Source organism: Castor canadensis, chromosome 5 (genome assembly GCF_047511655.1).
Source record: "Castor canadensis chromosome 5, mCasCan1.hap1v2, whole genome shotgun sequence".
In the NCBI taxonomy this organism is placed as follows: domain Eukaryota; kingdom Metazoa; phylum Chordata; class Mammalia; order Rodentia; family Castoridae; genus Castor; species Castor canadensis.
This window is the reverse complement of record NC_133390.1, coordinates 158,835,702-158,851,991: the sequence shown is the minus strand read 5'-3', so window position 1 is coordinate 158,851,991 and position 16,290 is coordinate 158,835,702. Positions and strand designations below refer to the sequence as shown.

At 42.7% G+C, this 16,290-nt stretch overlaps 1 protein-coding gene across 7 annotated transcripts in view; it reads right to left on the bottom strand.

The window, feature by feature from the left end:
* The window catches only part of Acss2 (acyl-CoA synthetase short chain family member 2), a 46,087-nt gene that overhangs the window by 1,232 nt on the left and 28,565 nt on the right, over positions 1–16,290 (bottom strand). For 6 of the 7 annotated variants that reach the window (XM_020177799.2, XM_074074610.1, XM_074074609.1 and 3 more), the window contains 15 exons: positions 11,905–11,996; positions 11,601–11,704; positions 11,285–11,357; positions 10,957–11,032; positions 10,681–10,795; positions 9,851–9,889; positions 6,042–6,179; positions 4,960–5,130; positions 4,556–4,689; positions 4,238–4,370; positions 4,101–4,157; positions 3,844–3,924; positions 2,636–2,744; positions 991–1,059; positions 511–687 (listed from right to left, as the gene is read on the bottom strand). In XM_020177799.2, the coding sequence (XP_020033388.1) occupies positions 511–687; positions 991–1,059; positions 2,636–2,744; positions 3,844–3,924; positions 4,101–4,157; positions 4,238–4,370; positions 4,556–4,689; positions 4,960–5,130; positions 6,042–6,179; positions 9,851–9,889; positions 10,681–10,795; positions 10,957–11,032; positions 11,285–11,357; positions 11,601–11,704; positions 11,905–11,996 (1,568 nt within the window). The remainder of the gene's footprint in view (positions 1–510; positions 688–990; positions 1,060–2,635; positions 2,745–3,843; positions 3,925–4,100; positions 4,158–4,237; positions 4,371–4,555; positions 4,690–4,959; positions 5,131–6,041; positions 6,180–9,850; positions 9,890–10,680; positions 10,796–10,956; positions 11,033–11,284; positions 11,358–11,600; positions 11,705–11,904; positions 11,997–16,290) is intronic. The other variant, XM_020177797.2, reaches the window with a different exon arrangement.

Sequence of the window (16,290 nt, the reverse complement as noted above, 5' to 3'; positions counted from 1 at the left end):
TTAGCTAGACTCTCAAAAGTCAAGGTAGAGCTGTTCCCCACTTGCTTCCTCTTCAAAGCCCTGCCTACAGAGTCATTCTCAGATTCACTCACACACACACACCCTTTTTTTTCTTTTCCCCCCTTTTAACAATCTCTTTATCCTCTTGTTTTATCATAACCCCTTTGGCTCTAGAATCACCCTGCTAGAGTTTAAATCCCATCTTTCTAAAAGTATAGCCTTGAGTAAGAGGTTTAACTTCTCTGTGTCTGAGGTTTCTAGAATAACAATAGGATCTTTTTCACATAATTGATTATAGGAATTAGATAGGATAATGCATTCAAAGTACTGTACCCAGTGGTGGCACAGAGAAAGTATTCTAAAAATGTTGCTATTATTATTATCTTAGTGGAGACTGAGTGGGAAGAAATGTCAGTTCATGGGACCCCCTAGGATCTGTTCATGGTTTGGGGAACAGCTTGTGCAGCCCCTCCTCAATAACTTGCAGTCCCTGCCCAGGAGGCTCCTCACTCTGTTTCTTGAGCTCCTCAGTGAGGGTGGGGTTGAAGGTGTGGCCATCGCACAGTGTGACAAAGCAGTAGAGGCATTCACCCTTCACAGGATGCGGGTGGCCCACCACAGCTGCTTCTGCCACAGCCTCATGTTCCATAAGTGCTGACTCCACCTCTGCTGTACTTAGCAGATGCCCTTGTCAGGAGAAAGGAAATGCAATGAGAGAGATCTCAGCCCTTGCTTCATCTATACCCACAGGGAAGACCTGGTCTGGTCAAATGGGGAAGGTCCTTCCTTCCTCACATGGCATGCTTTCAGTCACCTCACCACCCTGGATCCTCTCTTCTAGGCACATTCCAGTGCTCATCACTCTTCCTTCAAAACCTGGGCCCCAGAACTAAATGCCACATGCCATACAAAGGACAGCCCTAGCACTCTTGGAAGGCTTTGTCTGGGAGTTGCCAAGCTAATGAGATGGAAGAGGGTCAGAGCCCTCACCAGATACATTAAGCATGTCATCAGTTCTGCCAGTGATCCAGTAATAGCCATCCTGGTCCCGCCGGCAGCCTGGAAGAAACATACAACATAGTAAATGCCCACAGTAGAATACATAATCTACATTACCAAGCTGCCACATCCAATGTAGTAGCCTTCTAACAAGTCTTCTGCTTCTACTCTTGCCTACTGTGGCAGCCAGTCTCCAAGATAGATCCACTGATCTCCACCTCCTAGTATTTAATAGCCTTTCATAGTTCTCTTTTTCATTGAATAGGATTAGGCTATGTAATCACCAGAATGTGGTAGAAATAATGGGATGCTACTAATGAGGTTAGGTTATAGAAGACACTTTGATTTCCATCTTGGTGTATTCTCTCAGACCATTTGCTCTGGGGGAAGTTAGCTACCATGTTGTAAGTAACTCTGTGGAGAGGTCCAGGTAATGAGGAACTGTGGAAGCTGATCCTCCAAGCTCAGTCAGATCTTCAGATGACTACAATCCCTAACAGCTTGACTATAATACATGAGGGACCATGCTTAAAACCTTTCAGCTGAGGTGCTGTCAGATCCTGATCCTCAGAAACTATGTGAAATAATATGTGTTATTTTAAGCTGGCAACTTTGAAGATAATTTGTTCCACAGCAATAAATAACTACTAAACCCATCGTCTATTTTCTATAACTCAGGCAGTTATTTTCTAAACCGGAAATTAGTTCTTATTATTCTGTTAAAGCCCATACAGGTCTTCTACTATACTGTGAATAAAATACAGACTGCTTACCATGGTCCACAATACCTGATATCATCTACCTCTCCAAGTTTCATGTAATCTTCCCTGTGCTCATTACACTCCAGCCACATAGGCTTTAGTCCAATCCTTACATATTTCAAGTTTGTTTCCCCTGCATTCAACACTCTTATTCTAGATTTCCCTCTGCCTGGTTTCTTTTCACCCCTCAGGTGTCTGTTCAAATGTTACTTCAGAGAAACCTTCTCTGACCATCTTGTGAACAGTAGCCATCCCTGAAGACCTTCTTTAGCACATTATTTTCTTCATAGCACTTATTTCTATTTAAAATTAGCTTATTTGTTGGGTTGATTGTCTGTCTTCCTCCTTACTAGAATGCAAACCCCATGAAAGCAGAGACCTTGTCTATGTTGTTCATGGTAATACCCCTGTGCTTATTAGGTCAGTGCCTGGGCATAGCAGGGGCTCAACAAATATTTATGAATGACTAGACTGATAGATGGGCAAACAGGCTCCAACCATGGGGACACAAATGACATGGTAATACACACTGCTACATGGCCATATCTCTGTCAACACAAGAGCAAGAGGGCTAGTGGTATGGTTCAAGTGGTAGAGCACCTGCCTAGTAAGCACAAAGCCCTGAGTTCAAACACCAGTACTACAAAAAGAAAAAACCCTCTTTCTTTGCGTATCTGATTTCAGATGGTACTATCCTGAGACCTTTCCTGCAGCACTCATTCCTATTCTTACAGTGTGCTCTATATATCTGCCTGGATAAGACACTGACATGCAGACATGTTCTTTCATCTTCACCCTTAACCATCTCTTCTGGAATGGAAAGTGAAGGTACATGTCTTAGGAAGAGGTATGGGGCCAGGATAGGCAAGGCTCACCATCTCCTGTCACATAGTACCCAGGGAACTTCTTAAAGTAGGTGGTTTCAAAGCGTGTGTGGTTGCCATAAACTGTGCGCATGATTCCTGGCCAGGGCTGCTTGAACACCTGGGGAGTGAAGAAGACACAGACAATAATCACATCTGTTAGGCTGTCTCACAGGAAGCCAATCTGAGAAGTAAGACAGGCTTTAGAGATGGATTATCCTGGCTTGGAATCCTGTCACCTACTAACTGTGTGACTTCAGGAAAGTGACATTATTTCTCTAAATTTCAGGACCCTCAGATGTCAATCAGAGAAAATAATTTCTGTCTTCTAAAGTTATTGTGAGTATTAAATTAGTATGTGGAAATTACCTAGCAAAGTCTTCTGTTAGTGATAAGCATTTAGTAAATTTGAGTTCTTTTTGGGTAAACTCTTGGGAAAGCATATCCAGTATAATGTTAATGAAAACAGTCATACAAAAGAAGAAAACATAAGTAAATGTGTATTTTCCAATCAACAACATTCTGTGGCAGCAGACTGATGGGATGCACAGAATTCTAAGCTAAGTCAGAAGGCCCAGATTCAAGTCCTGCCTGTTACCAATTTGATCTTGGAAAAGTGAAATGGGTGTGATCTTGGAGGCAGGACTGGTATTATCTATAGGGGTAATTTTCTATAACAAAATTAGAGCAGCTAACATTTATTGAGTACTAACTGCTAGGTTCGAAGTTAATTTCTTTGTATGGATTATCTAATTTAATGTACCATTATATCCCAGTTTTATGAACGAAAATGTTTAGGTTCAAAGGCATTTGTTAACTTCTCTGAGATACAGAAGAGTTAGAATCAGGATTTGAACATAGGCAGGCTGATTTCAGAGCCTAAACGGATGTCTACTATATTATGAAGCCTTTTTTCTCTAGAATGTTTGTCAAAGGAAGAATTAAGACAAGTCTTCCTAGCCCAAAAAAGTACCTCTGGGAATCTTTGTATAGATTTTTAAAAGGCCCTTAAGAACCTTATGTACCAAGAGGCAGAGATGCAGGCAAAACATATAGAAAGATTTTCCCTGAGGTCTTTCAGGAGAGGACAGACCCCTCAACTGTGGAACATCAGTCCTAAGTAGCTATCAGGAAAGATTAGGTTATAAACGCTGAAGCAAAGTATCCTTAGTGGACCCTTTTCCCTTCTCCTCAAAGACCTCCAAGAGCCAGGGCCTCACCAGGTAACCTTCAGCTTCACCTTCCAACTCTTCTCCAGATTCATTCAGGATTGCAGGAGCTACACCAAAGAATGGGAAGGACTAAAAGCAAATGGAAGAGAACTCAAGAAAAGGAATGAGGCAACCCTGACGCAAATCCCCAAGAATCCCAGAGTCCTAAATTTCTCATATCAGTCCAGTTCCCTACTCTCTAATAGGTCAAATGTCCGAAGACCCTATTTCTGTCAAGCCCAGAACCACAGGGGAGTTTCACTTACTGCAGAACCAGGTTTCATGGGTATGGCACCAGGGAGGGGTGTCAACATGTGGCCACCCTGTGGAAATCAGAGGTCAGGTGTTTTAGTCAGTCTTCCCACATTGTCCCTTAGCCCAGCCTTCTTAATCTGTGACTCACTGTCTCTGTTTGCCAGAAGGTGTCCACGATGGGGCAACGCTGGGCCCCTACCACTCTGTGATACCATAGCCAGGCCTCAGGATTGATAGGCTCACCCACTGTGCCTAGCACCTGCAAGGATGCCCGGCTATGCCTTGGCAGGGGAGTGAAAGAAAGTTCTGAGTATGACTGGAAGCAAAATACATGTGTCCCAGCTCTTCTCTTGCTCCCTCCCCTAATCCAGGTCAGGGAGCTGAGATAATAGGAAGAAACTTTACAAAGGGCAGCACCCAGCTCTGAAGGATACCCAGGGGACAGCAACTGGGGAGAGGGTCTCACTTGGTGACAGGCTCATCTCCAAACTTCATGAGCAGACGGATGGCTGTGGGTGCTGTGTAGAACTTGGTCACCTTGTATTTGTCCACAATGCTCCACAGGCGGCTCACATCTGGGTATGTGGGGATCCCCTCAAACTGACCCCAGTGAAATCTGGTCATTCCAGGCCCTTCCCAATAGTCCTTCTTTCTATTCTATCCCCTACTGCCCCCCACCAAGTTCAGTATCTTTCCCTTTCTGACCAACCATTCTCTACCTCCTGACCAGATGAGCCAAAAGAGCTCTTGTCAGGACATACAACTCCTTCAGGACTCCTCTTTCTCCAGGAAACCTCTATCTCTGGACTAAGTAACCTTAGGAGGCAATCACCCAGGATAATCTTGTCCATGTCCCAGCTCCCTTCTTACCAAAACACTGGTGGCACCGTTGGCCAGTGGCCCATAGGTGACATAAGAATGGCCAGTGATCCAGCCAATGTCTGCTGTGCACCAAAACACATCCTCCGGGTGGAAGTCAAATACATACTTGAAGGTTGTAGCCACATAGAGCATGTAGCCCCCAACTGTGTGTACCACACCCTGTTGTGAAGAACAGGGTCTCAGATTGGAGCCTTGCACCCACCTCCACTGACCAACAAATGCTGGGCAGAGCTGGAAGAAGACCCTTCTTAGAGGTTCTGCCACTGCCAGCACTCATTTTACAGCATCTGTCTCTCTTTCATCTCTTTTATCACACCTCTGATATCACACATGCATAAGAAGTCTATCACTCCCATCCACACCCTCAGATTGCCTTTCTGGACCTCCACATCACTCACATACACATAAACACTTCTAGGCCACTCAAATCTAATAGTCTTTGCTATGTATTTGTGTCCATGCACTCAATTACACAATTGTCAGTAATTGAAAAAAAAAAAAAAAAAGAATTCCCTTTGCTTATGCCATCCCTACCCGGTCCCTAGGAAAGAGAGGCCAAAATTGTGTTTCTAAAGGCCCATTGAGGAATGAACTTAGGGATGGGGTGGATAGAAGGTAGAGTAACACAGCTTTCAATGGAAGAGTCCAAGGTTTCTTAAATGTTTCCAGCTCCCACACTGTGCCCTAGTAGGGAACTAGATGTTAGTGTGCCATGAAGAAGGAACTGAAGAGCTATGGTCTTAGAAGCCCAGAAAAGATCCCTGTGCCCACCCTTGGTCTTGAGTTGGCAGGACAACTCTCTTTTTAACCAAGCATGTGGGAATGGGAAAGGAGCACCCATATCACCCACATGGACTCATCTTTACCTTCTGGGCACTATGAAAACCCCTACCTAACTTGTCTTACTCTGGGTCTCACCATCTAGTGACTGAGGATTTAGATACTAGTTTATTTAGAAAAGGTAATTTGACGTTTTTGAAATTCAGGATTTTAGAATAAAATTCCTGTCATTACATGCTTCCTCAGAAACTCACTTCTTACCACTACACAATAGACATATATACACTTGCCTTGGGTTTGCCTGTGGAACCACTGGTGTATAGGATAAAGAGGGGGTCCTCAGCATCACACCACTCAGGCTCAAACTCATCCCCTGCCTCTTGCATGAGCTCATGCCACCATAAGTCAATCCCTTGATTCCAGGAGATCTGCAGAGAAAGGAAGATAGGAATTGGCAGGGAAGAACTGTGAATAACTCAAGATGAGTACGAGAGACACCCCTACCTGGCATCTGGAAGGGTGGGGCAGGACTGGTAGGTGGAGGTTCAGAAAGGGAAGGAGGGCCCTGCAGGGATAGAATGGGACAGAGAGAAAAGAAGCAGAACAGCAGGCTTCCTAGGTACTTCCAGCTGCCATCCTTGCTCTGTCTCTACCCCAGAACTTCATTCGCCTGGCCATAGGCTCAGGAGGTTTCCTTGTTTGGTTTCTTCTCATTCTTCAGTTCTCAGCTGAAGTGTCACTTTCTTAAAAAGGATTTCCTGAACCAGTATCTGACATCACCCCACCCGATATTAATTATTATTAATCACAGCATCATGTTTCTTTCCCACATAGTATCTATTTTTTGTAATTTTATTTGATCATTTACTTGATTACTATCTTCCCCAACTAGATAGTGACCTCCAGGAGGGTAATGGCTTGTCTGTCTGTCCCCACCCCCCCCAACATCCCCAATACCTAGTAAAGTTCCTGATACTCAACAGACATTTAGTAAGTTTTTGTTGGATAAATAACTATGAACACACAGCCTACATACACACATATGTATGACGGGACTAGTGACTTATCAGTAGGGATGCGGACACCATACAATTTAGATAAGCAAAATTAGTCAGAGTCTGCAAGTGAGGTGAGCTCTTGACTCTGTTAGTTAGTAGTGAAAGAAATCAAAAGATCTTGGTTCAAGCATTTTTCCTACATGTCCTCCATTTCTGGAGGTTCTCTCCTGCCTTTATAGCACAGATACCAATGGGGTTTCTCATAGCAATTCTGCTCATGGAGACAGGTTCCATGCAGCAGGCCTTTGCTAATAGAAGGAGCAAGGAGGATTTGTTCCAGGACAGAAATATCCCCATATGCCTGATTGCCTTCGATAATGACTTCTGGATCTGTCACCCTGAAATTTTTCTTAACTCTTCTTTAAAACTATTTTCCTTTCCTGGAACACAAGTTTGTTTTTTTTAAATCTACCCTCTGTTGGGTGAAATTAGATTCCCTGAATTTGTCAAAAAATTGCACTGAATTTTAACATGAATTTCATCACCTTCTAACTATATGACCTTGGGCAAGTCACTCTACCTCAAGTCCTTTTTAAAAATGAGAATAGTCATTTTTTCCCTTGATAATCTCAAAGAATTCTGGAAACATCAAGAGAGAAAGATACTATCTAATAAACATCAAACCTTGGATTGTCTCAGGGGGTGGGATTAGGGTGATGTGGAAAAAAAAGACTGATGAATGTCAGAAGAGATGGGATATGTGCAGTGATCACTGGGAAATAAATTTAAGGGTGTGATGACATTTGGGGTTTGCTTTAGCTATGTGAAAGCCTTTTGTATTCATTAGATTCTTGACTGTATGAAGGCCCTGGCAGGCAGGTAAATAGGGTAATGTTAGAGAAATGCCATTCCCCTATTACGTGTAAATATGCTAATTTATTATGCGCACATTTGGTTAAAAAATCCCAAAGTGTTAGACATGTATCTTGATAAATTGGAAGGTGACTCTCTAACAACTCCTCTTTTTCTGTACTATAGGACCCTTACTCTAGAAAATTTGTAGTTTGTGGCATATGAGCATCATAAGAATGACACTCCCAGTCCAAGTGAGGGTGACATTATAAATAAGAAGAAAAAGAAAGGAGAGATAAGTTACCAAGCATAAAACACATCCTAATTTTTAGTGAAAGATCTATATGAGTTTATGTATATGTTGTCACATAGATAATTATTTCTCCTGCCAAATGATCACTTGAGCTGAGGGTATTAATGTATTTAAACAGAACTAAGTTAACACTGCTTTGTACAAATGGCACAAGTCTATAGTACTGTGAATTATCACGGTGGCTCTGCAATGAGGGGACTACTGTAATCTTATAAAACTGTTTCCTTTGTGGGTGTATGTGTGCATGTGGAGACGTGGAGGAGGTGTGGTACTCTAGGCATAGAGTTGATAAGGAGCATCAGGAAGCACAATGAGCTCAGTTATGAAGCAAACATGGTGTATAAATTGGGTGTGTGCCTATGAAGCCCATGGCTTTGAACCAGGAAAAAGTTTCAATTCTCTAAAATACAAATTGAGGAGATGGCCCTTGTTTTTGGACCAGGGCCAAAGGTAGGGCAGCTTCCAGGTATGGAAGATGAATATGAAGCAGTTTATAGGTGATATGGTTGAAGAGGGCACCTAGAAACTGTTCCAGTCCTTCCCTTGAAGATTATGTAAGGATGGAGGGGTTTGGAGTTCTGTCAAGGTTTCAGCTTTTACTGCAATATTCAGACCAACAAACTTGGGCTTTGTAAACCTATTTTTAAGCTCTTTAGTTTTTTGGTAACTGATTTTTTCACCTCCAAGAAACAAAAACCTAGGAGCCTGTAGCCTGAAGCAGAAATTACAAGTTTGTTACTTGTTTTTTGGTCTCCTTTATAGAAATGCCAGTCTGCCTGTTATGCTAAGAGGAAGCAATAACACCTAACATTTATTGAGTAGTCACTACATGCCAAGAACCTTGCTTATATTGACAAAACCCTAAAAGGTAGATACAATTATACCTTTATCTTACAGATGAGGAAACTGAATCAAGAAAGCTTACATAATTTGCCCAAGCTTACACTAGCAGGTGACAGAACCAGAATTTGAACCCAGCTTGTCTGGCTCCAGAGTCTATACTCTAAATCATCAAGTTTGTGACCTCCTTCAAAAAAGGGGCTTAGGTCCTTGCTTAAGTTTTAAAAGAAAAGCAGTTTTCCCTAGGAAAACTAACAATAGAAAAAGGGGTCTTATATATACCATTAGCCTAAGAGGTTAATCATATCAGACTAAGAGTACGGTAACCTGTGACGATTGTGCAGCTTATAGGAACAATGGACTTTATGTTTTGTTTTAGGAAGGGAAACCATTTTCTTTTAAGCATGCATTACCATCTCTCTTTTACTGATAATAAAGTGAAGCCTAGAGAGGAAAGGTGACTTAGTCAAGGTCATTATAGCTAAAAATGTGTCTTTGGATTCAAGCCCACTCCTATGTACCGATTTGCTTTAAGCACCCACTTATGGATTTCCCTTCTTAGAACCATCTAGAGTGACTTTTGTTCAATTTAGTACTTAATTATATCAGAGAATTATGTGCAGTTCATAAATCCCAAAGTAGTATATAAATGTATTTGGGAATCTGTTCTTCTCTGCTGTTCTGTATAAAACTTTTTTTTCATTTGCAATACATGTCTAATTTCCCAACTTGATGGTGAATTCCCAAGGTCAGTGTCTATACCTCCTCTACCTGCCCATCCTCTATCTATTCTGGACCTGTCCCAGATAAGTGCATAGTAAATGCTTTCTGACAGGTTACCTGGTCCCCTCTTCTACAAAATACCTGGGGCAGCAGGAATGACATGGTATATCTGTTGCTACCTCTCTGAGATCCTTGTTCTATGCTAGAAACAGAAATGGACATTTGATTTCACAATTCTTCAGAGTAGTGTAGACATCAAGGGGAACAGGGTCAGGTCTGACAGACACCTCATGGGGCAAACAGACAAAAACCAGATAGATACACAGATAAGCACACAGGGAAACAGTGTCCAAGGCAATGCAGAAGTGGATACCTGGGGCCGAATGCGCTTGGATTTCTCTTTCAGCTTACCCTGTTAAGAGCCCATGGAATGGAAAGGCTGATGAGCAGGGTCCAAGGATAGAGGGGTGGGAAGGAAGGGTAAGTGTCCTCTAAACTCCTGGATGCCTATTTTCCCCGAGGCTTCCCTCTCACTTGTTCCCCCAGACTTTATTTTCTTCATCCTAACTCCAGCCCCTATATGTGCAAAATCTCTAATACTGACTGGGCTTTCCAATCTCCCTGAACTAAACTACAGGCTCTCTCACCCCAAGACCAGTCAGGATCCTTCAAGTTACAGAATCTAAGTAACCTTCTGCCCTTTTGAACCCCAGAACTTTCATCCTTATGCCCCTCAGACTGGGAGGTCACCACTGCTCTCATGAGAAGCACTGGATCCTGAGCTAATGAGAAACATCTTGAGGGATGTACCCTGATTCTTCCATGGTAAGCATCTGCTAGACCACAAAGGTAGCCCATCCCAAGTCACATTTCAGTCAAGATGACTATATACAGTCACCCAAGTCAGCACATTTCCAACCCAAACCTAAGTCCTGAGGGTCTCTTGTGCCTATCAAGATACCCCAACCAACACAGAAGTCTCCTTCACAACCTCTCACGCTAAGTTCCTAAGGCCCAAGGTCCTTCTACCCTTATTTAAGGTCAAGGTCCCTTGTTCCCAGCCAGCCTTGCCAGAGGAAACATTTTTGGGATTGATCTCAGATCCTCAGTATTAATGATAAAAGGAAGAAATCAAGAACTTCTTGGGCAGGAAAAAGTAGGAAATTTGAGCTTATAGGAGGATTTTAGTGGTGCCAGACTCACCTGGACATCTGGGCATGACCTCTTAACTGGGGGAGACTGGCTGGGGGAATCACCCGTGCCCAGTTCTGCCCGCCCTAGGTGCTTGACCACAATGCAGCATCTCACTGGGAAACCTCTGGAGGAAAGAAAAGCTTGAAGTAGTAGTCTAATTGGCTAAAAAGAGAAGTTGGCAAGACCCCCACCCTATGTCCATCTAGGGTATCAGGACAAAGGAAACTGGCACTGGAGAAAGACCCAGTCAACGCAGGGCAGAAGCCAACAGGCCAGCACACTTACTTCTCCCGACACTTCTCCAGGGACTCATCAGCCAACTCCTTCAGGTTCACAAGCTTTTCCCCCCTGTAGAAGGCATCTTTGGGGAGCAACAGACATTCCAGGCCTTAGTAAACATGATAATCCCCAGTGGGCCCAATGTCAAAAGGGCCCTTCCTGAATGGGATTCTTGATTCTGGCTCTTCTAGAGGATTTGGGCTGAGGTGGGATCAGGAGAGGAAGGGCAGGCAGTGCCTCTCTCCATCCTAAGTAGCCCAAAGTCAACAAGCTGAGTGGAAACTAAGATTCAAGATGTGAGGAGTTCAAGAGAAAGTTTAAGAGAATTAGTCACCTGTAGTGATGAGAAGACTGCAACTGGAATCCAGAATCCGTTCACATAGAGACTCTGCAGAGAAGCCTGCAAACTAGGGAAGGAAAAATTAAGGGAGAGAGGGAGGACCCAGGGATTGAACGAACAAGCAAAGGAGTTGCTCAAGAAACACTTAGCATCTCCAAGACAGGGTCTTAGAAGAAACTGAATAATTTGGACTATGGTGCAACACTCTCAGCTCCTTTGTTATTTAAAATACTCCATCATCCAGACCCAATCTACTTCTCTAGAACATTATCTCCAACCCCTGCCCCTTTTCATCAGCCCAAACTCCTACCACAATGGAGTGTAAAGCCCCAAGGCGGGCACATGCCAGCATGGCTACAACGAGCTCCAAGATCATGGGCATGTAGATGGCCACTCGGTCACCCTTCTGAATGCCTGCAGGTAAAAGATACAAAACAGGACCATTGATGCTTTCTGCTGCTACTTACTCCCTCCCATCCAGCTGCCCCTGCTCCTGCTAATTTTTTCTATTCCTCTGTTTCCAGATTGCCTTTCATCCTTTATCTTCTTCCCACAAATCTTCAGATACCCCAAGGCCAGGCCCTCCAGTCCCTTTCCGACATTCCCACACTCACCCTGTTTTCGGAGAACATTGCTGAACTGACACACTTGAACTAGAAGTTGACGGTATGTGATCTGAGTGGTCTCCCCTGGCTCATTGCCCTCCCTGAGATACACCAGAAAGAACCAGTGATTAGGAGGTATGACTTCAATCTCAAATAATACAGGAGCAGTCATAAAATCCATCTAGTAACATTAAAGTTTGGAACTGTCCTATGAGAAATCATCTGCTACCACACCTTGAGCTGAATTAACAGCTACTTGGCCTTTTGAGATATTTCATACATAGGTTGTGTTTTATTGGAAAGTGCACTGTCCATCTCTGAGCCTCATTTTTTATGTTGATAAAATAGGGTAATGATCCCTTTTATTCTATCCTAGGGCTGTGCTAGGGAGAAATTATACCACAAATGTGATCTTTTTTTACATTTTTATTAGCATACATTAGTTGTATGGGGGGGTCTCATTGTGACATTTATATATATGCTTATCATGTATCTTAATTAGATTCACCCTCTCCATCATTCTCCCTCCTCCCTAACCTTAGAACAAATTCAACAGGTTTCATTGTTCTATTTTCATATACATATACAAAGTACATTAACTAACTCATCCTCTCTTTTTATCCTACCCACTTCCACTGGTGAGTGGGGTGATTAGTCCTGGACAGGACCTGTTTTACCTTTCTGTCCTTCATTTTATCTGTATGTATATATAGATTGTTAAATGGAGTTTTGCCATGGTATTTCACACATGTATATATTGTGCTTTAATCAGATTAACCCCCTCTATTACTTACTCTTTCTCTATCACCCTGCTCCCCTATTATTCAACAGCTTTCAGTGCATTTCATTATTCACTATATTCATATACAGATGCAGTATATTTCATTATCATTCAAATGTGATCTTTTTTTTATTTTGTCGTTTTTACATTTACTCACATGTGTATACATTGTTTGGGCCATCTCTTCTACCCCAGATGTGATCTTGATAAGGTATCAAGACTACATTGAGCTAGGTGTCAGTGGCTCACACCTATAATCCCAGCTACTTGAGAGGATGAGATCAGGAGGATTGTGGTTTGAGGCCAGCCCAGGCAAATAGTTTGTGAGACCCCCATCTCCAAAATATAGCCATAGCAATATGGACTGAAGGTGTGGTTCAAGCAGTAGAGCACCTGCTTTGTGAGTACCTGCTTTCAAAGCATGAAGCCCTGTGTTCAAAACACCCCAGTCTCACCAAAAAAAAAAAAAGAAAAGACTACATTGGTAGCTGGGATTATGGATGCATGCCTATAATCCTAGGATTTAGACAGAGAGGGGAGGATCATGAGTTTGAAGTCATCCTGGGCTACATTGCAAAGTTCAGCCACTATGGACTACATAGTGAGGCCCTGCTCACATAAACCAAACTATGTGGGGAGGAGAGGGAGACTGCATTGTTATTACTCAGAATAAGGTTTCCAGATTACTTGCATCCCAATTACCTAGCAAATTTGTTAGAATATAAATTCTTGGACCCCCAACTCAGACCTACTGAATCAGAATCCCAAAGTCCAAGAAACTGATTTATTACAAGCTGGTACAAAAACACAGTAGGTTATTCTAATGTACACTTAAAGTTTGAAAATCACTACCATTGTACTGGGGACATACTCAGTGAGCACTTGTATAGCGTATGAGAGGTCCTTGGTTTGATCCCAGCAATACACAAACACACACACACATACACACACATACACACACGAAAAATTCAGTAAGACGGGAGACGTAGTGGTACACACCTGTAAACCCAGGACTCAGAAGGCAGAGGCAGGAGAACTGTTAGTTCAAGGCCAGCCTGGACTATATAGAAAAGAGGATGGATGGATCAATGGATGGATGAAGGAAGGAAGGAAGGAAGGAAGTTTGGTAATCATCTATCACAGTGGCTGATAAAAGATAGGTATTGGATAAATGCTAAGAGTTATTGTCATATTATATATATTGTGTATTTTTGTTGCTAAGCATAAAGTTTTTGCATGTAATTTATTGGATTTTTTTGTGTGTGTGGTACTGGAGTTTGAACTCAGGGCCTGTACCTTGAGCCACTCCACCAGCCCTTTTTTTGTGAAGGGTTTTTTTGAGATAGAGTCTCATGAACTATTTGCCTGTGCTGGCTTCGAACCACAATCCTCCTGATCTCTGCCTCCTGAGGAGCTAGGATTACAGGTATGAGCTACCGGCGCCCAGCTCCTGTATCTTGTTTTTAATTATTATATGCATGTAATAAATTGTACAAATCTTAAGTGTAGAATTTAATCATCTTGGTTTTTAAAATTTAACTATATGCTTTGGTTTCATTTTTCATCAAAACTAATGAAACAAGCTTTTCATTCTCTTCATTGTTTGTATGAATTACAATTAACAATAAATGCTTCAATGAATATCTTTATTCATATATCACTTGCAAGTATATCTGTAGGATGAGTTACTAAAAGTAGGACTGTTGGGTCAAAAAATAAGTAAGTGCATTTTTAATATTGATAAATACTAGGGAACAACCACTTTAGATAAGAGGGTCATAAAAGATCTCTCCTCAGGGAGGTGATATTTCAGCTAAAGCCTGAATAATAAGAAGTGGTACCTTTACCAATTCTTAGGAAGAGGATTCTGGGCAGAAAGAACATCAAATGGAAAGGCACTGAGGCCTATTCAAAGCACAGAAAAATGACTGGGGGTGTGGCTCAAGCAGCAGCAGCATGCCTGCCTAGCAAGTGGGAGGCTTTGAGTTCAACCGCCAGTAACATCAAAAAAAAAAAAAAAGTAAGAAAAAGAAGAACAGATAGGAAACCAGTGTGGCTGGAATACAGTGAGCAAGAGTGAGCAGGAGGCTGAGTAAGAATGAGAGTTAGGCAGCAGTCAAATCACACAGAACCTTGTAAGCAGTGGTAAGAAATTTGAATTTTATTCTAAGTAGATTCTTACTGGCTTCCCTTATATACCTCCACCCTTTTGATTATGTCATTATATCTGCTCAAAATGTCCCTCCTCCTCCTTCAGACACAGAGCTCTTCCTCAGTGCTACTGTCCATTGTATTCCATCTCGTTCCTTACTACCAAGAGTACTTGCGAAGGAGGAAACTGAAATTCAGAAAGATGTAGTAGTCAGCCAAGGTCACACAATAAGTGACAGAGCCAAGAATAGATCCTCAGGTCTTCTGATTTCAAGTCAGGATTCTTTCCCTCATAGTGTGAAGGACAGGGACTGACAGGGAAGCCAGGTGTTTTCTTACTGACAAGAGGTTACAGAGGAGATTATCAACCTCTTTCTAGCTTCTGGCTTGATGAGTCAGTTACTATCTTCTCCTTGGCTTTAACCCTCCAAGGGCTGAAAGAAGCCAAGCATGGCAAGCTTACTAAAGTGGGAAGCAATAAGGAGGGAGGAAGCTGGCAACTGGTCCTAAATGCCAGAGGCAGGAAAGCCATTTCCTTAACCTGACCACTGACAAATGTCACAGGAACTTTAGAACATCTCCAGATACGGCTGAATGCTGACATTATGTCCCCATGCACCCACCACCAACACACACACACACACACACACACACACACACACACACACACACACACACATACCCTACAGTGTGTGCTCCTTTCCCTGGCTATAGGCTCAAGTTATACATTATTGATCTAGATAACTTACTTACTCCAGTGTCTTCTTTCTCTGACATATACACCAGGCTGGGGACTGTGGCTGGTTGGAAGTGGGGGTGAGGAGTGGTTACTGGCCTTATGCAAGGTCCCAAGCCCTTTAGCTCTTAACTAAACATCCCATTTGGTCTGCTACTCTGAGATTCAAGAAGCTATTAGCTAAAATTGGGGTCACAGGGTAGACTGCAGAAAAGCAGGGACAAGGACCCTGAATCTAGGTCTCTTTGCCCACACTGGGAATTGCAAGCTCAAAAATTAACAAGATCAGAGATAGGCACAGTGGCTTACACCTGTAATCCTAGCTACTTGGGAGGCAGAGAACAGGAGGATCTGGGTTCAAGGCCAATCTGGGCTAAATTAATGAGACTTCATCTTAATCAATAAGCTGGATGTGATGATGGTGTGTGCTTGTGGACCCAGCTTAGTAGTAGAAGGTCTGAGGCCCACACCAGGCAAAAACATGAGGCCTTCCCTGAAAAATAACCAAAGTAAAAAAGGCTAGGGGCATGGGTCAATTGGTAGAGCACCTGTCTAGCAATGGTGAGGCCCTGAGTTCAAACCCCAGGGCCATCCTTAAAAAAATATTATTAGGATCAAGGTTTGGAATAAACTTCACTGATAGAGTACTTACCTAATATATACAAGGCCCTGTTCATGTACACCACCCCCCCCCAAAAAATAACAGGGTCCAGGCAGGTAATATAAA